The following is a 23,175-nucleotide window of genomic DNA, read 5'->3' on the forward strand; positions in this document are numbered from 1 at the left end:
TAAAGGAGCGATCGTAGATTCAATTATTAGTTCAGATCTAATACATTATTAATTTGGTAACTGTGTTGCTCGCGTACTTTAAGTTATACGCGATTATGGGAATCAGAAACACTAAATATCTCACTCCCAGGTCCAGATGTGCGAACACGCACAAAAACAATGCCCGTGGTGAATATTTTTTTCCCCCAAACAATCATAATTATGGATCATGGTTGTTGAGCGCCCTCTACGATACTTATACGTACCCAGGTATATGCCATCCTGTCGAACTCTCCGATGGCTCACCCAGCTGGATAATGCCCTGGTTTTGAGATTGGAGAGTCTGAGTTCGAACCCATATTTTCCAATCTTCTTTTTTCTTCCATTTCCAATTTGCGGCTTTGGAGGGTTTTTTTGTAAAGGGAAAGAAAGTCCGAAAGTCCGAATTTTCATTAGATCTCATGTTTTAGGGAAGTTGTCCAAAACCTCACAGCGTACACCCCATTTGCTTATGTCGTTTTGGGAAAAAAATAGCGTCCGGGGAGGGGGGAGCCGGGGGGGGGAGCCCTCCTCCATTCCTATTATAAAGTTTCCTGTTAGGCCCGCGTAGACATTTCACTCTTCGAGTTCCCCCATTTCCTATCTTTTGTGCCATTTTTGTGCCCCCCCCCCTCCCTAGCCAAATCATGGGTGCGCCACTGTCCGTCACCCATTTTAAGTTTCTATCCCCAATGCTCTGGAACCATTTCCAAATAATGTTTTTTAAAAAAAAAACCTCTTTTGGTGGTGGTGGGGGTCTGATGTGGCGCAACCCTCTGCATAAGGTTGTTTGAAAACTGAATGTGCACAAAATAAAATGTGCTCCTGCTGTCATGTCTCATTGACTGTGACAGAAGTGAGCACAGCCCAACTCATACTCACAGCCCAACTCGGGCCACCACTTCACCAAGCAACATAAGACAAAACAAACTTTTTCATTGGTTCAAAGTTGGTCTTTACATTTGCAAATGCAAATCTCTCACTGGCATACCTTTTTATTACCAACTATGGTAATGAAGTGCAGCTGTGCAAGGCTGGAGAACTGAGTGGGGTGATCCAGCTAATTAGGTCAAAGACTTGGCAGCATGCCAGATTGCTGGCTTGTATTTTTGTATGTATATAATGAAACTAGGGCTAAGTGCAAATGAATTCATACACATACACATATGAACTCGCTGTGTATAAAGCATTTTATCATACACTGTTGATAAAATGAATTATTTTAAGGCAGAAACAGACCTGCCTCGCGAGCAGACTAGCTTCCAGTCCGTATGATTATACGAAAATGCAATTATAGTCGGTACTCGATTCGAAATTGATTTCGTTGGCCATTTTTTTTTCGTCGATGTCTTACTGGCAGTTTAGAGAAGGAATGTAATTTTGTTTTAGATGAAGCTCAAAAATAGCATGGGGAAAAAAAAACTTTACTAAAAGCTAATCACTAAAAAGGACAAATGCACGAGTTCAGGAAAGGTCCGTTAGGTCCCGATAACTTCTCGGATTATAGCGTAAAATCCCGAGAGTTAATAGATGGAGCGCTCGCGCCGCTTTTTTTCTTTTTAAATCCTGAAACTAAACGGATGGAACAAGGGGCCCCACCCCTAGTGATTGTTCACTGCATTTCTTTCTACTAATGCCACCCCTCCCCTATATCTCTTACCCTGCTCAGAAAATTGAGAGTACCTTCCCCAACCCCCAGATGAGTGCTACCAAGTACCATGCAGTGAAGTCACTGCTTTCCACATCTGCGTTGCTTTGTTTGTTCACTACGCATACCGGTACCGGTCCTGTGGCTAAATTAGTAATAAATGGCGTTTTACCAAGCCATTTAGGAATCAATTAAATCAGTGGTTGCAGAGGAAAAGTATTGGACTGTCATTTATTTCAATTAGGCGACAGGTGAATTTGGCAGTTACTGTTCGATTCAATCGAAACAAGTCAATGAATGAATTAATTACAGTTGGTTAATTGATCAGACAGGTTGGTCATTCTTCTTTTTCAGTCGTGACACATTATTTATATGGCCGATAAAAATGAAACCTATATCACTTAGCTAAGGGTAGGCCTCCGTTTGCCGAGAGCATGATCGACTAGCTGTGAGTGGATTGCATAAATTGCTTTTCTGCAGGTTCCGGAGGGCTGAAAAGAGTTGCGATTGGGGTATTATATTTTGGACCAATCATTTAAGGATTTGGGTAAGATAACCTCAAGTTGGTGGCGTTGGAGCGTGCTTGTTTTTAAATTAATTTCTGAAATTTTGAAGCATTTTGCGGTTAAAATAACGCAGAAACAAAATCAATTACTAGATGCTTGCCATTTAGTTTCTTTGTTATATACGCAGGCTTATCATAGGTACAATATTCTCCCAAAAAGACTGATGCATTTTAGGATGTACACGTGCCAGTGGCGCACCCAGGATTTGGCTGGGGGGGGGGGGGGGGGCTCACAATTTTTTTGTCAAAATTTTTTTTTGGGGGGGGGGGGGACTATTTTGACGTTGGTGGCGCCACTTACAACCCTATTATACTACTCGAAAATAGGCCACATTCATATCAACAAGGCCAAATCGTGGGACTAAAAAAAACAATGTGCCAAAGAAAGGAAAAATTGACCTGGGGGGGAGGGGGGGCTCAAGCCCCCCCCCCCCCCCGGGTGCGGCACTGACACGTGCTGACGTTGTGTAGTAGAGCTAGCAAATGACAAGATGTCTGTCTTATGCAGTTTTATTTCATAAATCTATGTATACAAAAGCTGACATAGTACTTTTTTAATAAAGGGATTCGTATAAACTCAAATTGGTTCAATTTGTTAGGTGTAATTTATACATAAAATTTCATAATTGTCGGCACCTTGAAACGTTCCCCGCCCTACGGAGATAACTCAAATCAATTTTTGTTCACTCATCTTAATGTCACACAGCTGTTCAAACAACAGAATTATGGACTAATTTCAGGAATGTATTTTGCTGCCAAATCACAGAAATGTTGTTATGTCGGTGGAAATATTTGCACATATTTCCCCCACATTTATGATGGATTTATCCAGCCTTTACAGTCTTTTAATTTGTACCTTCATTTCCACACTGTTCCCACTGTGTAATTAAAATTAATGCAAAGAAACAATTACAAAAATCAAGTGCTCTATATTCATAAGACGGAATTTTGCGTCGGGGTGATGTAAATCAAATTAGGTTTTGCCCTTCACCGACGTTTAAACACTGTATACTCGAATCCCACCGAGTGATTTTTTCCCAACTTTCACTCCGGAGGTATACAGTGATAATACGTCGCTGAAGGGCAAAAACCTAATTTTAACTGCTCTATATGTCCAGTTAACATTAAATGCACATATCAACATTTTCCATACAAATGCATAAAGCAAATTTGATTTAGTTTGTCACCATAATATAAAACATTTTTATTTAGTTAAAAACTAAAAATTAGATTTCAATGAAGTAAAGCAGCATAAAGAAAACACAATACTGAAGAAGAAAAAGCAAAACGCATGTGATTAAAAATAATAAAAATCTAAATGAAATTAAACATATATTATTAAACAACGTACATTGTACATAGAACTTTAAATCCAACACTTTATATATTTAATAATATATATTGTTTACTCTCCAAACAGATTAAAATATATAAAACGAGCATTATAACTCTGTGTAAATTATGATAGAAATCTTTATATATTGCTTTGTGGTTCAGCACTGCGTCGACTATTTTTCTTTTCTAAATTTATCGTTGAGATACTTTTAATTTACGCGGAAAAAAGCGAACGAGAACCTATAAGTGTCTTGCAATGATCAAAGGAAAACTGAATTATGCATGACTTGGCCCCAACACTCCTGGAAAAAAAAATACGCCCCAGCCATGGCCCAGTATTTTAGGCATGGCCTAGGATGGCATGTGAAATATGGGAATCGAGGGAAGGATCATGACCCTGGATGGCAGCATACATGTGGTCGTGTTTAGACACTTTGCAAATGTCACTGCATACTAATCTGAACTTTGTGAGCATCAGTTTTTGGAGTAGGTCATCTGGATTGGATGTGGACATTTCACACTGTTCGGCACAGCTGTAGGTGTGAATAGTTATCTTAATACTGAAAAACAAACAATTTTTTACGCATGGAACACATCCGAGGCAGGACATGTAAATATGGCATGGCACTCCAAAAATGGTGCCATTTATACAGCTGTCCATGGAATGCTATTTTGAAGTTGTTCAGCTTAGTGAGAACCAGAGATTACACACAGGCATTCAAATACAGATTATATTAATTTGAGTCACGACTGATGCATTAGTTTTATTTCAGATTTTTTGGGTTTTTTTTTTTTACTTGTGTGTGTATATATGAGGAATAAATCAATTTTTTTTCCTGATTGGTGAGTTTTGTTAGTTTCCCTATGCAACTTTTTGTTCATTGTATTTAAAGGGTATGCATCAGTGATCAGTGGTGGACAACTGAATGTCATGGTGTTTCTATTAAAATAGAAATAACTTGTGAATAGAGTACAAGCAAATCACAGTTATTAGTGACTACCATGTACTTTATTCCTTTGTTCTTTATATTCAATGGAGCAAGCCACATATCTTTTAGTGTTTTTTTTTTCTAACTCAGTCATTTCTTTTTGACTCACACTGTACAGCTGTTACTGCAAAGTGTCTCTATTATGATCCATTAGTGTAATGTGTACTCTGTGGAAGTTATCTTAAGAAAAATGATTATGACTGGAATTGGAAGACTTTGTTTCTCTGTTACAGTGTCACCTGATACTATCTGGTCATCTGATCAAGTCACCTGATTTTAAGAAAATGACTATCAGTTGAATTGGAAGACTTTGTTTCTCTGTTTCAGTGTCACCTGATACAATCTGGTCATCTGATCAAATCACCTGATTTAAGAAAAATAATTATGAGTTGATTTGGAAGACTTTGTTTCTAAGTTACAGTGTGATCTGGTACAATCTGGTCATGATCAAGTCACCTGATCATACCACCTGATCAGATCACCCTTGCATGTGACCTGATAACTGATAATAAGATCATGTGACAGGACTAAGATAGTCCTTCACAGGTAATTCCAAACATGGCTCGAATGGACCCATGCTGTCAGTCAATCAAGCAGTGTGCATGGACCAATTAGATCATGATTTTCGGTCAGGTGACTGTGTTTATCAGTCAAACCCAGTCACAAGTACTGTGAGGAATGTACTCTTACTAACGGTGGGTGGGGCTTACGGCCAAATGCAGACAACGGTCCATTGTGTGATCCAATCATGTGACCAGATCTCATCACCTGACAGCATGGTCAGCTGTCATGTGACCTAGCCATGCCTGCTCTGGCCTGGACGAGGGCAGCAAACTCTCCCTCTGGCGTTGCTAGCAGCTGCTCAGGAGTTCCCATCTCTGTGATCTCACCGTTGCTCATGACCAAGATGGTGTCGCAGTTCATGATGGTCTCAACTCGGTGCTGAAGAGGAAGACAAGAAAAAAAACCCCGATAAAACAGAAAATTTGTTATCATCTCTTCTTTACACGAACCAAGAAAAAGAAGTGATTGTTTTTTTTTCTTCAGGGAATTCACGATAAAAACATTGAAGGAAATGTACAACATTTGCTTTTGCTGCAATTTTCAGAAATAAATGGATTTGGAGGATTAGTACGTTATAGAAAATATTGTTAAACTGACTTGTTTCACTTTTGGGCTTGTAGATGCTGGAAAACCAAGAAAACCAACCATGTTCTTGTAGTCTGGTTCCCTGACCCCACTTAAGATGAACGGAGCAATTAAAACACATTGGGGAATTGCAAGGTCATAGAATAGTCTAGCACTGGCTTGTACCCCTTCACAGGTGTGTAATCAATTGCAAAGAAAAGTCATGAATAGTTTTTGAAAAAAGCAAGTTTTCTCCAACGCTGGTCAGCCGACCAGCGTTGGAAAAATACATTTTTTCTTGAAAATGTCAGCACACCAGGAGCCAAGATTTTAAAGGATGCTTTAGATTGTCAGTCCCTAACAATCCAGTAAGGTATTTCGTGATAATTTGATCATATCGTTTTTTGATGTTTGAAAATGTTGTATCTTCCCTTTAAACTGGTTATTGAAATTAAGAAAAAACAAAAAGTAATCTATGTGAAATGTAACAATTAATTATAAGCTATTGTGTGCTTGAAGGTTTCTAAGTATAAGCCTTATCGTCTGTAGCCAACTCAGATTTTGGAAGTTTTCTCTCCAAAAAGTGTGGAACTTACGGCTACAATCAAAACTGTTCGATCCTTGAATGCTTCCACCACTACCTGCTGCAGAGTCTTGTCCTGTAAAACAAATAGAACAAGAATATTTTTTATTGACCTCACCGATAAGTAGTTTTGTCAGAAGTCCATCACAGGTACATCACAATCATCACTAGTCACTCACAGTCTATCACGTTGAAAGTCCTCACAAGTCAATCAAAGACGAACTCACAAGTCAATCACAAGTCACCACAAGTCATTTAAAGTCCTCACAAGTCAATCACAGGTCCATAACAAGTCCTCACAAGTCAATCACAAGTCACCACAAGTCACCACAAGTCATTTAAAGTCCTCACAAGTCAATCACAGGTCCATAACAAGTCCTCACAAGTCAATCACAAGTCACCACAAGTCATTTAAAGTCCTCACAAGTCAATCACAGGTCCATAACAAGTCCTCACAAGTCAATCACAAGTCACCACAAGTCACCACAAGTCATTTAAAGTCCTCACAAGTCAATCACAGGTCCATAACAAGTCCTCACAAGTCAATCACAAGTCACCACAAGTCATTTAAAGTCCTCACAAGTCAATCACAGGTCCATAACAAGTCCTCACAAGTCAATCACAAGTCACCACAAGTCACCACAAGTCATTTAAAGTCCTCACAAGTCAATCACAGGTCCATAACAAGTCCTCACAAGTCAATCACAAGTCATCACAAGTCAATCCCAAGTAATCCAGCCTCAAGTCAAGACATTCCTTTGTTATTGTTCATCCACCGTTATTTGTGACTGGACTTGGGAATTAACTTGAAATTTACTTGTTACCAGACTTGTGATGGACTCGACTATGAGCTCCGTGCACCAAAAAGAGAGGGCGCTTTTTTACCACCTCTGAGAGCCCCGTGTGGTGGGGACACACCACGTACGCTTGTTCGGGCGCGTGTATGTTGGAAAACAATGCGTGACTAACTTTATTCTGAATGTGCACAAGGCTATGGCGTTCTTGAGTGAGCGTGAGGCATTGTCGGCAATGGCTTAGAAATTCTCTTTAGCCGGTCTCCTCCAACTCTCCCTTACATGCCGTTGAGGGGGTACTTAAGGAGAGGATAACACTGCCGATAAGAGAAGGTCACATGGACTGACATTCATGCTTTCTAGGTCAGGAAACTCAATGTTCACTCACAGCTATCAAATACTAACCATCTCAAGATCAACTGATGCTGTGGCTTCATCCATGATGAGGATGCGGGATTTGCGGAGGAAGGCTCGAGCAAGACAAAACAACTGCCGCTGCCCAACAGAGAAATTCTCACCCCCTTCAGACACCTGAAAATCTGCCACCACAAGAAAATGAGCACAAGAAAATACTAATGAACAGAGATTATTTGAGCATTAAGCATCATTTAAACACCAAACATCAATTTAACATCAAGCCCCATTTGGACATCTCAAACGAGTGTTAACTTTTCATCGCAACGTTTTTAGTTTTTTTATTATTTGAACATTTATGTACATTTATAACACGCGCCAGATGATGCTCGCGGAAGTTGCAGATTACACTGATTACACTTATATCTTGCTGCACCGATGCGCATCGTGCGGACCTTTACGAACAATCTGAACAGCAACTTCTGGGGTTTTAATTGTGGGTTGGGTTTCTTTTACGGCTACCCGCGTTTTACTTCAATAGGGTACCTGGTTCCCACACTACCGGTAAATGAACACCACTAATTTACACAAAGTTATTCAAAGTTAGATAGATAAAGGCACATCTATTATACATGTACAAGAGTTTTGAGAATAAGCCAGTTGTGGATTCTAAGTGCACATGTGCACAACATGATCTGAATTTTTATGGATAAACACAGCAGGATGAATACACTATGAGGTTCATATGTACATGGTTAACGAAGCTGCAGTTGCAATTATTTTTCACGCAATCAAACGCATGACCAAAAATGTTGTTAGGAAAAAAATGTTGAATCATACAAGATACCTTGAAACATTGAAACATGATGCTGTCTAGTGTCTAAAAAACATTGAACAAGAATTGTTGGTTAATTTTGTTGGTACTCGCTATGATTTTGCATGCATACAGTGACTTGCAAAAAGAAAAACAGTAATTTTAAAAAGGGAAAACATGAAATATTGATGTGCACCCCTGCAGTTACTACCAAACTGGCTGAATGTCTTCCTCTAATTTTGTTTCACCAACCTAATCCACCTAGGTCCGACACCAATCCTTTGACCTGGGCTATCTGCAGTGCCTCCCACAAATCCCCATCTGCCATCTTGCCAGTTGGGTCCAGGTTTTTCCTTCATAAAAATTTGATGAAAAAAAAACCAAACAAACATAAATTGATTCAACTAATCTTAATGTGAATATCCACCCTGTTTTTGACATGTTCTTGCAAAACATCCAACAAAACTGCAAGGGTATGAAAAATGTGTTAGTTGTTGATTCTGAAAAAAAAAGGAGTATTGCAATTTGACATTCCATTGCTACAATATACATGTACACGTTCAAAGCCACATCTTACAGGCATGTAGTAACAGTTGTTGAGGCCTTTATTTGGTAATTTCGAAGCGTATTCTGGAAAGAAAAGATTCATCAACCAAAGCTGAGCTGCTGTACGACGTCCATACAGAACACAGGTCACAAAGTGTTCTACAACATGATAGAGGCTCAAAATTATTTGGTACATTTCGAAGCGTATTCTGGAAAGAAAAAATTCATCAACCAAAGCTGAGCTGCTGAACAACGTCCATACAGAACACAGGTCACAAAGAGTTCTACAACATGATTGAGGCTCAAAATTGTTTGGAGATGTTCGTCAACTTCTGAAAAGTCTCCATTTCACAATGATGAAGGGCTCGTCCTTGCAATAGTGGCAGGGTAAACGTCGAAAGTGTTCTACAACTCTTTGAAAAAGATCAGGTACGATCTTATTACCCACAAAAAGTCAACTTGGTTATGCAATTACCCTTTTGCACGACCATTATGAGTGAGGAATCCAAAGAAGAACTGGCATGGAAGTTGCACTATGGTTGGCAGGGGTGTGAGTGACCACTGATAAAAATAGCTGAAAACAACTGGAAAAGGTGTAAAAAAGCTGAACTTTGGAAATCTCCTATACTTTTGTACACAGCAAGTGAGGGAAAAAAGCTGAAATCCCAAACAAAAAAAAGCTGAAATCAGCTTTAAAGCTGAGATTTCACACCCCTGGGTTGGAGAAACAATAGCGAGACTAATGCTCTTCTTAACCATGCTGACAAAAAAGTTGATAGTGCCGATAAAGTAAATACACGGCCAAGTTTAAACGACAAAGGGGAAAAAAATTCGCACCGATGCCTGAAAGGCAATGTTGCACTGTGTGAAATGGATGGTCAAAAGAAGTATGAAGACCAATCCCGTTTCCGTGTACAAACCGATTGGGTAGGTGTTAATGAGGAGGAGAGCTTGGAAATGGTCTTGAAAAGTTCTTAAAGGGTGGTCATGAAGCCAAACATAGCATTGCAAAATCACAAAATGAAACTCAGCTTGCCATAGCATATGGAACTAGTGTAAGAAACCATCAGGAAGGGAATGACATGAAACCGAGGGAAGCTGGAGAGCTCACAAAAAGAAGGATCATGTTTTAATCAAAGACGATTGTTTCAATCACGTTGAAAAGACAGGGACTATGGGCTCTGTGCGCAAACAAAAGAGGGCACCCTTTTACCTAGCAACGACGTCCCATGGGTGGGACACTACATTGCGCCGGTTGACGTGCGCACCATTCCTTGTGTGCGACGCACGTGCACCAGGGGATTTGTAGTATGTACATGTACACGCAGTGGCCGCGCCTCGCCGCAGCAAAACATTGCAGTCAGGCAAGACGGCGTCATCCGGTCACCCCCAACTGAACTTTCATTGCCGGTGAGGGGGTACTTGAGAATGGAGCGGATAGCGATCATCTGTGGTCCACGACCAGAAAGCAGCTGCCAGTTCAATACATTGGCTATTTACAAAATACCGGGATACATCAATTTGTAACAACTCTGCATCATGAAGTCTCAGTATCTTGAGGATAATTCCATGGCAAGGTTATAAAATTTCAGATAAGGCTTTATGCACCTTCAGAATGAGGCTTCACGCAATGCCACAATCGGTTGTGGCCCTACCGCGTACCGGTAGCTTCAACAGAGCTGCAACAAGTGGGTAGAATTCTGCTGTTCAATGCATGTTCAGTCCAAACAAACAGTTCGACCATATTCCATTGAAAATTGACTGGAACGCATGTTCTTGGATTTCTGAATTGGACAGGCAGATTTCCTGACAGAATATCTTATGTATTTTCATCTTTTTAAACACCCTCAAAAAAGAGGTTGCTGTTGTGCAATTTTTTTTCTCCAGCAAAATACATGGTTCTAAAACTCTGTATTTTTTAGACCCTTTTTTTTTAAAAATTCATGGTGGCCGATCTGCCCGCTCATACCTGATTGTTCCAGTAAACAGAACCGGGTCCTGAGGAATGATTGACATCTGTTGACGCAGGGCGCTTAGAGACACATGAGAAACATCCAGTCCATCAATAATAAGGGATCCTGGAGAAGGCAAGTGAAGCAGCCATTAAATTGATAGGGTACTTACATGGGGTAAGTTCCATTACAGCTTGCAAGTACAGCTTGTGGTCACATTGTGGGAACACAGTAACTCTATGATTATTCATAAGATGGAATTTGCATTGGGGTGATGTAACTCCAAGTTGGGGTTTAGTACGCTTGTAATGCAGGTCCCACCCAAGTGATTTTTTTACTCACAATCACTCGGGAAGTTTCATCGCAGTGAAAATGACCCTAATGGCAAAAGATCTCCCATTTTGACCTGTATTCAGGGGGTAAATAACACGCTCAGATTTGCCTACTGATGATCCATGTGCATGCTTACCCTCATGAGTGTCAATCAGCTGAAGCAGAGCCAGAGTCAGCGAGGATTTTCCACTCCCTGTCCTTCCACAGATTCCAATCTTGAGAAACAAATGGGAATTGCACAGAATTAACCCAGCCATACTGGCAATATCTCATTCTTTCTTTTTTGAAAGCAACATCTTGCTTTCTTTTTTGAAAGGGGAGGGGGGAGGATGCCTTTCTTTGCATTTTGTTATTTTATATCATGAGATTTGAAGATTTGCATGGTGGAAAGATACTAAGACAAGATAAGTTTGCAGTAGCACCATGTGAATAAATCTCTTTTGTGAGTATCTGTGGTTCTGAAAGGAACCAGAGGGACTCAACGTTTTGAAAAGTATGCTCTGCCCGTCGTCAGGAGAATGAGGGATTCCAACGATGATGCGATGTTATAAGGATGGGTGCAGTGAGACGTGAACTTAGGTTCAGTTCTCGCCTATGGGTCACCGATACCCTGAGCTCCTTCCCCTTTGCCCCCTCACTGTGTACTAATACGTTCCAGTAAACCAGCATCCTTCAGTCAACTTGCATCCTTCTCAGCTTCACCGGTTTCGAGCTTCACCAGTTTGCATCCTTCTCACGCCTCACTGCACCCATCCTTATAACATCGCATCATCGTTGGAATCCCTCATTCTCCTGACGACGGGCAGAGCATACTGTTCGAAACGTTGAGTCCCTCTGGTTCTTTTCAGAACCACACATACTCACAACAGAGATTTATTCACATGGTGCTACGCCAAACTTATCTTGTCTTAGCATTTGATATCAGTGAAGTTAAATGACAGTGGCTGCAGGTAGGGGTTAAGTCCTCGTTGCGCCTCAAAGGGCCCTAAAAGTCTCTTTTCCACCACAATCTGCCCAAGCACTATATATGGTGTTGTGAATCATCAGGGAATAATACAATGTAGTGCTAATACATGCACATGTACAGGGTGAGTAAAAACAACGCACCCCAAAAGGTAAGACTCATTTCTGAGTGCGTGTTCTTTCAGTAAAACGAAAACAATTCTCATAGGAAAATGCATGTATAATTGTTTTCGTTTGGCTGAAAGAACACGTACCTTTTTGTGATCCACGGAATGGTGTTCAAAAAGCTCTAACTTAAAAAGTCTGTGAGTGATTTGAATGATTCTTATACTAAAAGAAAGCTCATTGATCGGGCGTTCTTATCCTAGATTGTGAGAGTGCTACAGGCAAAACTTCATTTAATTGGTCCTACCATTTGGGATGCATTTTTATTGGTCACCGTGTATTACCGGTTTAAGTCCCCACATAAAAATATGAAGAAATTCGTTTTCTATTTGTGTCAAAATAACAGATTAAAAATAATCCACTCCTTAAAAAACTTTCTTGAACATTAAAGATGCTCATAAAAAAATAATAAAAACCTAGATTTTTCTCCTGATGAATTTCCAATTTTACGTTAACACAGAAATTGACTTTATGTGTTTTGTTTTGATGAAAACAAAACCTTTTGTCCAATTCTGTAAAAAAGGCCTTATTTTGCACACAAATGAACCTATCCTGCGAGAACCAAATTATTGTCAGGCCACAGATAATTTGAATTTTGTACAAAAATATCTAAATAAACTTTTCTTTTGATTTTTCATTCAAACTGAATAACCTGTATATCGCTTGAAAAATAGCAACTCAAAAAAAATTTATGATTTCTGTTTTAGCCTCTGAAGAAGAACTTGCTAAGTTCGCAACGTCAGGCCACATTAATTTTAAGATTAAAAAAAAAATTTAGTCGGACTCGAAAAGCACAGGGGTAGGAATCTGTAAGTCATGAATAAGTCCAATTTGGATTGTGACGATTACGACGATTACATTGGCACCACCTATAGTAAAGATGATCCTAACTATAGAGATAGTCACAGGTCAACAATAATTTCAATCACAACTCATATCCCATATAAGAGGCAATGAACAGTGACAAACGAATGCATTTGTCCATGTTCATTGGACTAGCCTGCAACTTATATTGAGACTGGATGGCTAGTGATTGACTTGTGAAGGACGCATAATGGACTTCTGATTAACTGAACTACTCTGGTTAATATGGCAGTGTTTTCGTGGTTGCATTTTAGTTCACCCATTATGACTTTGTAAATGAATTTCTATAAGCACAGCCAATTACTTGCGTAGTTTCGTTTACGTTTCAACTAGTTTCACTAGTCTTCATCCTCAAGCGGCCAGACCACCATCTAATGGCCGCAACAGGAAACAGCGCCACCAACTGACTGGTGGTGCTTCGTTCTGAGGATGACTAGTGAAACTAGTCGAAACGTAAACGAAACTATGTACGTAATTGGCTGTGTTTACATAAAATTCATTTACAAAGTTGAAATTTTACCAGCCTGATGAACTTCTTTTAAGATAACCCATTATGGTTCCGTGCAAAAGTACCCCCTCAACGGTAAGGGAGGGAGAGTTGGGGGAGACCACTTGGAGTGACATTGGAACGCATTACTGACGATGCCCGACACTCACGCAGACGCTGTGGCTTTATGCACATTCAGTCTAAAATTCGTCTTCTTTCGTTTGAGGCAGCAGAAAGTCAAGCTATTCCGCCCAGTTGTCTAAGCCATGTTCTTGTCTGTTCGCTGACAATGTCTAAAATTAGTCAAGTGTGCTTGCACTGTGTGTCCCGTCCATGGAGCTCTCAAAAGTGGTAAAAAGGCACCATCTCTTGTTCGTGCATTAAGCCCACAGTCTACCACCCCCAAAAGCCGCCCCGCCTATTACTCCCTGTACCTCCTTAAACCCCCTGAGCTCTCAATTGTTTAACGAATTCTTCAGTGAATAAATGCAATGTATTATTACACTGTAAAATCTACAAACTTATAAAGTAATACAAGTACTGCAACAAACTCTTATGTTTATTCCTTTTCATGCCCCCCCCCCCCCCCCCCCCCCCCCCCCCCCCCCCCCCCCCCCCCCGCACCTCTTTCTTAACAGAGAACTCTCCTCACTTTTTCTTACCTTTTTTCCTGGTTCAATACGCAGATCAATTTTATTCAGGACTGGCTGCAGGGTGATGTCATAGCGTGCTGAAAGCTGATTGAACTCTATCCCTCCACTAGAAGGCCAATCACTGGCTGGTTCTATGCCTGAGGTTACATGAGAATGTAAGGCAAACAAAAAATACCCCAAACATTTAATAAAATGGAGTAAAACAAAAACTTAGAACTTTCTTTGCCAATTCGTGGTTGGAATTTTGGCCAACAATGGAATGGCAATGTTCCACAAATAAAGAATAGTTGTTAATGTTTCTAAACACATCAGTGGAGGGCTGAAAATACAAAATAAGCACCAAAACCTACCAAAGACTTAACAAAAAAGCCTCACTCCTACACAATCAGGTGGTTAATCTGTAATCTCTGGCAAATTCTGTTGCCACCAGTGGCTTCAATTTATGCCCTTGTGGCAGTCCATACAAAATGGCGATCACTGCTTACATCGAAAGAAAGGTCTATACTTCTCACTCTTTGAAGACAGGTTTAATTGTCTTTGACATGCCCGAATATTTCAAAAGTTTCTTTGATTTCGAGATGACATCTTAGCTTGCTGTTTGGCACATTTGTAAGCCGATACATCAGCTGTTTAGGTTAGTAAAAAGTCTCACTAAAATGACATAAGTATATAATTTTGGTTGGAAATATTAAAACTGTTGTCATTTCCTTCTATATTTCACTTGCCACAAAATAAATAAAGCCAAAAAAATTATATAAAGCAAAAAGGTCATGATAAGATTTTCTAGATTCTGTTTCATTTCCAGGATTCTTTCGGTGAGTAATATCAATACTAACATTTTGCGACAGTCCTTCATTAACCCTGCCAGGTGCAACAGAGTACAGCAGGTGTACAAGTCTGTGGGAATTGGCCAGTCAACCCAAGCATATAAACTGCCATTTCTGAGACACTGAGAGATAGTCCCATAGTAAAGGTATAGTCCATCATTTGTAATTTGTGCATTTTGTTCGTTTGAAGCAACAATAGTGCTCAAATCTAAAGAAGGGTAATGAACAACTAACCTGAAGTTTCAGCTCAGCTCCAGCTGTATATTCCGAGAAAAACAGCATTTTAGGATCTCAATTTCAAATCAAAAATTGCTGAATCATGTTTTGAATTGGGCCTGAATTCAGCGTCCCAAACAAGTTCTCACTGAACCGATTGCAGCTACGCGATGTCGCGCACTGATCCAACGCATTATAGCAACCGCGCGCGTGTGTGCGTCGTGTCAATGCTTGCGCGCGCTTCGCCAAATAACAAGACGAACTACTAATTTAAATTTCCTACGGTGCGTCTTAAGAAGCACCGTTGGAAAGGCCTTCTTTTGTTGATTTCCTCAAAATGACAGCTTGCCAGAAAGAATAATTTCACAGGGAGTTTAGTCCCCTTACTATCTTTCAACCAAGTATGTTTTTCAACAATAATTACGCCAGTTACTTTTTGGATAGCTGCAAATGATGGACTATGGCTTTAAATAATGCCACTGTTGGTCCTGTTGTGGCTGGCAGCCTCAAACTCTGATGCTGTTTGACCAATAGGATAGTTGACCTGTTGGACACTGTTATCATGGCGTAAATCCTGGGGGGGGGGGGGGGTGACGGGGGGGGGGGGAAGGATATATGCCCCACTATTAACTGTGGGATTGCCCATTGGATCATTTCCCCAGATTTTTGTTGTGATAAACCAAAAATGATCAATTTGAGGTTATCTTTTAAATCTCCAATGGTCCAATTCATTAAATAGTTTTGGAAAATGGAGAACATTACAAAAGCTTACAATGCACTGTTTGTAAGGTCAAGTGCGCAACCCTTACATTTGTATCATGAACAGCACCCCCTAGTGTAACGTGGGTGTCCAGCCCCCCTCCCCCCCAACCTATAATTCAAATTTCCATGGCTGGGCAGTTTTGGGATTTTGCCATATGGCCATCCCCCATTCCCCCCCCCTCCCACTCGCGGACACGGATTTACGCCACTGATTGTTACACTGGCAGGACTATTCCCTTTGACAAGTGTTGTTTGTTGTTGCCTTTGGCAGGGATTTGTTTTGCCAAAATACCCCGGAGGGCTAGTTAATGACACCACAAACCTTGATATTTCTCCGTTGGAAGGCAAGTGTAATGCTCAATTCTCTCCACGGCGTTCATTCGGATCTCCAGCTCTCCGCAGAACTTTGCCAAGTAGCCTATCACACTGGAATTCTGCAAAATAAAAACCAGAAGATTGGAGTAGAAGAATGTCTTGAGCATTTCTAGAAATGCAAACTGTATTTCAGTGATAACACTCTAATGTTTGAATGTTTTTGTATGGGATTAATTATACTTATTAGATGGAATTAAAATAAAGCACTATGATGTTGGGGATGATACATCCTTGGCTGTTTCTAGGGGGGAGGATCCATTTTGCGCCGCTTCACCGCTGGAGAACACTTGACTGGATAGTGGTGTGTATCTACATACTGACTCAAGGATTTCAGTCTGGCATACATTTCAAGTACAATAGCATAAAAAAAAACAATGAAATGAGTTTTGGCTTTTTTTGCGTGTCTCTAATACACAAAGGAACCACCTGAATTATTGCGGGGTAGCAAATAATACTAAAGTTGTAATTAATATCTATCAAAACTATACATGGGCAGATTACTCAGTTCAATGTCTTTTTCAAAGTTGAAAAACGTTTGTATTTCTACAAAAGAAGAAACTTTAATAATAAAAACGTCATTTTTAAGGGTGAACACTAGCATCGGGAATGCAACTTTGTGCGCAATGCCATTGGAGCATCAGGTTGGCGTAGCAGTACTTTCCCCGCCTTCCACCGCTGTGACCCGGGTTCGTTTCCTGCCTGGCCCACATGTGGATTGGTTTTCAGTCCCTACCTGATTCCATGGGTTTTCCCCAGAATATTCTGCTGGGCTTTTCCTCCCACCTCTAAAACTGCAATTTCTCTTCATTGTCTCCTGTCTACAGGTTTCTTCAGGCTTGTGAGCTACAGTGCCTAGGGCGCTTTTGAGGAATCCTTGGTTTCATTACCAGAAATAAAATAATATTAATAATTATAACAATTTCTCCTTTTATAAAAAAATGTAAATGTGTGCGTTGTTTATGAGAAAACTGCCATACCTTTACAGCTATCGCAATGGCCAGACCAACTAGGCTTGCCGACACTCCATCAAAGGAGGATGCCAGCAAAGCTGCAACACCAGCAGCCAAGACCATACAAGTTCCCAAAATGTCCTATCGAGAAAAGAACCGAAACAGGTCGGCCCGTAAATGTGTGGGGCCAAACGTGTGACATGCTTGTGTCCCTGCTACACTTGGCCTGTGTGATTTGCCATGCAAGTGTCATTAAAATTGACTTCAAACTATTTGTTATCTGTTTGGCAGGTCATTTGCTTTCTACAGTTTCTTTTGGAGACAGGGCTGTGCATCGGAACCTGGTACCCGATTCCCCGACAGTTGATGTCAGAAACCGGTTCCAGATTACGGAATCCGGTACCCGTAACCAACTTTATAAATTAATAACAAATTGAGTTTCTCTTTTTTTGTCAAGTAAACCAATAAAATATTTCAATAAAATTCATATCTGTGTCTCGGATGGTTTTATTTTATTGAGACAATTCTTGTTTCATTAAAACAATCAGCGTTCATGAGTCCCAGAAGGACGATAAATGTTGACGTCACTAGTTTCGCAAAAGTGACAAAAAAGTTAATGCCGAGTAAAAGCTCTCTCAGCATTTATTACAGCTTGGCACCGCCGGCTCATTGACATCAACAGATTGGCAAGGATCTGATGAAATATATACCAAATCCACTGAAGAATTTGGAACAACTCCGCTTGACTCCGTGGCCACACTTGGTGATGGAGTTGCCTTTTCAGTTCGTTCCAAAAAATTCTCATTGCACGGAGTCCACCCATGGACGTAAATGGAGTCCACTTCCGATACACGTATTATGCATGACGCATGCAGGTGTACTGTGCAGCCGTCACGTGCCTTGCGTATTTCTCATCTTGGGAAATTCCCTTGACATGAGCATCATATGTAACAGGGACACGGGAGAAAAAGCGCGCAGTTGAAATACAGCACTGGTTAATTACTTGGCTATAGCTAGTGGTACTACACATGTCTATGGGAAGTGGCTTCAACTGCTTCCACAGGTGTATGTGTTTGCAAGCCATATCCAAAGAATATGGACCAGGCCATCGTATTTTGAAGAACGTTTGAAACAGGGCACTAGGATATAAATGTGTGCTTGGCTGGTTTTAAACACTATGCTTAAGACCGGTTTGGAGTCTGGATGCTGATAATGACCCGAGACAAAAGTCAGCGTCCAAACTCCAAACTGTCTCAAACATAGTGTTTAGTACCAGCCAAGTACACATTTATTCCCATTCATACATACTGATCGAAACTGATTTTATAGATGTCAAGAATACAATGGACTCACTTACCAGCCAGATGTTGAGCCACAGGTTACTTGTCTGTAGGTAAAGGTATGCTGTGCAGTTCTCATTGACCTTGGAGAGAAGACTAGCCAGGAAATGTTTTTGGTAGCTTTGAAAGAAAAGAAAAGAAAAAACTTTTAGGCCAAACAAAGAAGAGCCTCCGGTTTCTGGTCTCCATGCATGCGCATCACCGTAGCCGTGCGTGTCGGCAAAAATAAAACTTTTTTTTTTTCAATGTAAGATGATGTCTCAAAACCGCCAAACTCACTGGTTTGACTGGAATCCTGCTGCTGCACAACTTTAATGTGTTTTAGATGGGGTTACGATCGAGTATGTGGCCTCTTGTTCTCCCATATATTTTGCACTTAATTTGGTCGGGCACCGTTTGCAGACGGTGATGTAATTTTGTAATTGTGCGTCTGGAAGCCAGACTGAGGGAGCGATGGTCGTGTATCTGGAACCTGTAAACACTTTTTAATTAGCGCAAATGTAAGGGAGCAGACTAATGACCAGCCCGCAGCAGCTCATGCACGAGGTCGATGTCGCTGTATGGTCTGACATTACCGCTTTCTCTGATTGTTGTCTTGAATTTCCCGAAGAAAGAAACCAGAGACTTTTTTTTGGTGCCCTGTATCTTGAATCAGTGGGAGAATATAGGTTACTTTAGCACAACATGTCCAGAAATCATTCTGGCTTTTGTTTCTACTTCCATTCTGAATGCACGAGGCATTCACACAGAAATAGTTGCATCATTTTGGTACAAGACTGTACATAAATATAGATTTGTGCCCAAGTCACATTTCATCATAAGTGATAAGAAATATAAAGCATTGTTGGCAATTTAGGAAAATCCAAGGAATGCAATGACTGCAGTAACATGCACACGAACAAGTACGGTAATTAAAGAGGTCAAACTCTTGTTAAGTCTTGAATAAAAAGAAAGGACTGGTACCAGTCTATTCATCCCTTCATTATATTTAGACACATGGTTTTTTTTTTGTAATCCTCCGCTTCATCTCTGTCTTAAGCTAGCTAACTTGGGCGATTGTTGCCATGATCTGCTGAAAGAGCATTAAATCCTGTACTTTATGAAGCCAAAGTATTTTCTTTTGGTTAACACATGAATAATTCATGAATGATTCTGCTGCGCATGCTTGAGTTGAAACCAAAGCTGAGATGAAGGTAAGGTTTTAAAAACGCCACCAATTACAAATAAACACTTATGCAGACTCTTCGGATTGATTTTGATTGATCAATTGTGCTTCACACATCGCCTCTTGTCAAACTAACAGTTGTCTTCTTATCCGCTCTGTTCACAAGTACCCCCTCACCGGCAAAGAAAGTTCAGTTGGGGGTAACTGGACAACGCCATCATGCCTGACTGCAATATTTTGCCACGGCGAAGCGCGGCCACTGCGTCTATTATACATACTACAAATCCCCTGGTGTACGAGCGTCACACACAAGGAACGGTGCGCGCGCGTCGACCAGCGAAACGTAGTATCCCGCCCATTGCAGTTTGCTAGGTAAAAGGGCGCCCTCTTTTGTTGATGCACGGAGCCCATACAGCTCTAGCTCTGCTAATGCAGCCACTACACCAATATTAAACTGATTTTCCTGGGTCACCACAAATTAATAGTTTAAGAGTGGCTCAAAGTGCATGCCCTTCTTTTCAGGATTATGGGTATTTCCATTAAAAAAACAAAAACATGCAAGTTTAATACATTCTTTTTGTTATTTTTTGCAGCTACTTTCTGTGTATTTTTTTGGTTCTGTATCACTGTCTGTATTTTGTTTGAGGTCAAATAAATAAATAATATTAATAATATAGACCCAGATAAAAACAATTGAGAAAGGTTTACTTCATGTGTCAATTGTTCACTGACAAGACTCTACAGTCAGGCTGAATGACTGCACCTGTCATTATCTTCAAGCAAAGTTGATTCCTTGATCCTGATTGGTCGATCCGTGGCAACAACAGTGTGATATTATACCTAATCGCACGGTCCGTATCGCACTCTGCGTATTGAGCTATTCCATGATGCACGTACCATTCCTCCTGCACGCAGTTGTAATAGAACAACTGCTGAATGGTTCGTGTACCGCGTACGTGTTCCAGCTTTACTGTACGCCAAGTTTGCCTGAAGACAACTTTGTTATCCCGCTCGCACTCGCGGAACACGGAAAATGTAGTGCATCTTGCACCCACATACTTCGACCTCGTTGTATGTGGGACACAGATGTGATACATTACTTCATGTTCCACTCGTGTCCACGGGACAAATAATAATCTCTCAATGACTTGCAGATGTAGTTGCTTCTGATGACAGTTTCCAACATCAAACTTAGTTCCAATCTTTGGAATGATTTAGTTCCGCGCAAATCTGGAACCCAAGTCTTAAATAGGTGTGACTTACCCATATGCTCTGATTGTTGGAAGACCATCCAGGGTCTGTGTGAAATATGCTAGTACTGGGGATCTGGATATGCTTTCCATTCTCTTGATTTCTCTAACAAAAGAAAGCAAACAAATATAGGACACAATACATTGAGACACAGAAAATACATTAATACACTGAAAGACTCAGAGAGAAATTAAAGATAGACAAACAAACCAACATTTACAGGAACAGCTGAACAAGCAGCCTGACAGACAAATAAACAAACATGGCTAAATGTAGATTGAAAGAGCTGGATGGAGAGTGATGATGATACCATAAATAAGTAATTTGGGTGATTCCCAATACAGTGCGCCACTTAATTAGCGGTTTCAACGGAGAGTGCATTTTCGGAGACGGTCGACACATTCGCAGCGCAGTCAGTAGTTTGGTAAGTGTATGATTCATGTATCACAGCAAGTCGGCCATGTTTTTGTCGACCGTAAACTTGAAAAATTGACTCGGTGGTTTGCAGGTATGTTGTTTGCAGGTATGTTGTTTGCAGGACTTGTGATGGGTCTGCCATTTGACCAGCAAAGGCCATAACGACAACTCTGTAGTTAGTCTTTGTAGTTAGTCTCTGATCCAAGGAAACAGAAGTTGTAGTCAGTCTTTGATCCATGGAACCAGAAGTAACAGTTAGTCTTAGAGACAAGGGACTAGGAGCAGAAGCAGGAGATGGAACCCGTTACCTTGAGGAAGCCAGAAAGAACCTGACTATGAGGAAATGGATGATTGCTAGAGGTATGATGGCTATCAGGTACGCTGGCGCTACGATGCTATCCAAAATGATGAAGAACAGTCCCTCAATCGCGTTGAATAAAACCGCATCCAGATTTTGAAAAAGATACTGTGAAGAAAAAGTACATATTATTATCTTACCTGTCTTTTTCATTTTGCTGATCATTATGATATTGGAAAATTAAAGGGATGCTTAACTCTTTCGCTACGGCAAGCTGCTGACAGCAGCACACACAAATTGTACAGGTCGTACGGAAAGCCGCTGGCAGCGGCTCGGTGACGCCGCTGTGAATAAACAGGGTATCCCCATGACGTGGGCCATATCTACATAATTTATATCGTATAACCTCTGACCCTAGTTTGAGCCGCTGCCAGCGGCTCTCCGTCTGGCCGGGGTGCGCTGCAGGTTATTGTGAGCAGTTTGTTTACGGAGATACATTTAAAGATAGCAGCGCCCACATCGACGCTCGGCGGAATTTCCAGCGATTTATTACGTCCAGTTGGGACAAAATGGTTACATTCATGCAACTTAAAAAAGGAAGGGCAGCAAGTTTGCCATTAATCTTGAATAACAGTAAACTTTGGCTTTTTTTGTTCATGTCTAAGTTAGCAAAATTAACTGTTGACCCAACACAAGGGAGTGAGCGAGAAAAGCCAACAAATTACAGGTCCTTCACGGGGCAAAGGTTCTTTCCAGCCTCACTACAAACTAATTCGGTAAGGAGACATGTTTCCTCTAGGAATACGTACTTGGTCTATGCTGTTTGTATCACTCGAAAATCGATTCAGAATTCGGCCAGTTGGAGTCGTATCAAAAAACCTGCAGGAAAAAAATTCAGATGGGTATGTAAGAACAAAAAAATTCTGTGCGACCCATAGAAATTTACATAAAATATAGGCAAACAAGAACTAAGCAATACAAATATATAAGGTCATGAGCCACTGAGTTGTAAATACAAATGAATTTTAAAATACCATAACATTTTGACAGTGAATATATATTTCTTATCACGTCTTACAATGTCCAGAGATCACATCAGTTCTTTAAAAGATTTCTCCTGAAAAAAAAGGAGCCTTACTGTATTTGATTTGATAAAAAAATCTCAAGTAATCCAGTTTGTTTTGCGTGGGTTTCTCATTTGTGCAATTTGTATATCTTAACTTTGCAATACAATCACATCGATTGTAGTTAAGTCAGTGCATAAGGCACAAAAAATACTTCTGCTTCCGAGTACATGGTATTCGAAAATAGGGTAGCTAGGTAGGTTTTTTTATTTTTTATTTTTTTGCAAATTTTTTTGTGGACGATCATATCGTGTAGTCA

The 23,175-nt window shown here is 40.5% G+C and overlaps 1 protein-coding gene across 2 annotated transcripts in view; it reads right to left on the bottom strand.

Moving 5' to 3' along the window:
* Positions 1–3,559: 3,559 nt before the first annotated feature.
* LOC119741038 (ATP-binding cassette sub-family C member 9-like) overlaps positions 3,560–23,175 on the bottom strand; it is a 47,090-nt gene continuing 27,474 nt past the window's right edge. For both annotated transcript variants that reach the window (XM_038216636.1, XM_038216635.1), the window contains exons 19-31: positions 22,602–22,671; positions 21,803–21,960; positions 21,090–21,182; positions 18,679–18,781; positions 17,349–17,462; positions 16,319–16,430; positions 14,201–14,328; positions 11,196–11,274; positions 10,744–10,852; positions 8,481–8,581; positions 7,466–7,599; positions 6,280–6,342; positions 3,560–5,497 (exon numbers count right to left, since the gene is read on the bottom strand). In XM_038216636.1, coding sequence (XP_038072564.1) covers positions 5,336–5,497; positions 6,280–6,342; positions 7,466–7,599; positions 8,481–8,581; positions 10,744–10,852; positions 11,196–11,274; positions 14,201–14,328; positions 16,319–16,430; positions 17,349–17,462; positions 18,679–18,781; positions 21,090–21,182; positions 21,803–21,960; positions 22,602–22,671 — 1,426 coding nt within the window. In that variant the 3' untranslated portion in view covers positions 3,560–5,335. The remainder of the gene's footprint in view (positions 5,498–6,279; positions 6,343–7,465; positions 7,600–8,480; positions 8,582–10,743; positions 10,853–11,195; positions 11,275–14,200; positions 14,329–16,318; positions 16,431–17,348; positions 17,463–18,678; positions 18,782–21,089; positions 21,183–21,802; positions 21,961–22,601; positions 22,672–23,175) is intronic.

Source organism: Patiria miniata, unplaced genomic scaffold, assembly GCF_015706575.1.
Source record: "Patiria miniata isolate m_02_andy unplaced genomic scaffold, ASM1570657v1 HiC_scaffold_5, whole genome shotgun sequence".
In the NCBI taxonomy this organism is placed as follows: Eukaryota; Metazoa; Echinodermata; class Asteroidea; order Valvatida; family Asterinidae; genus Patiria; species Patiria miniata.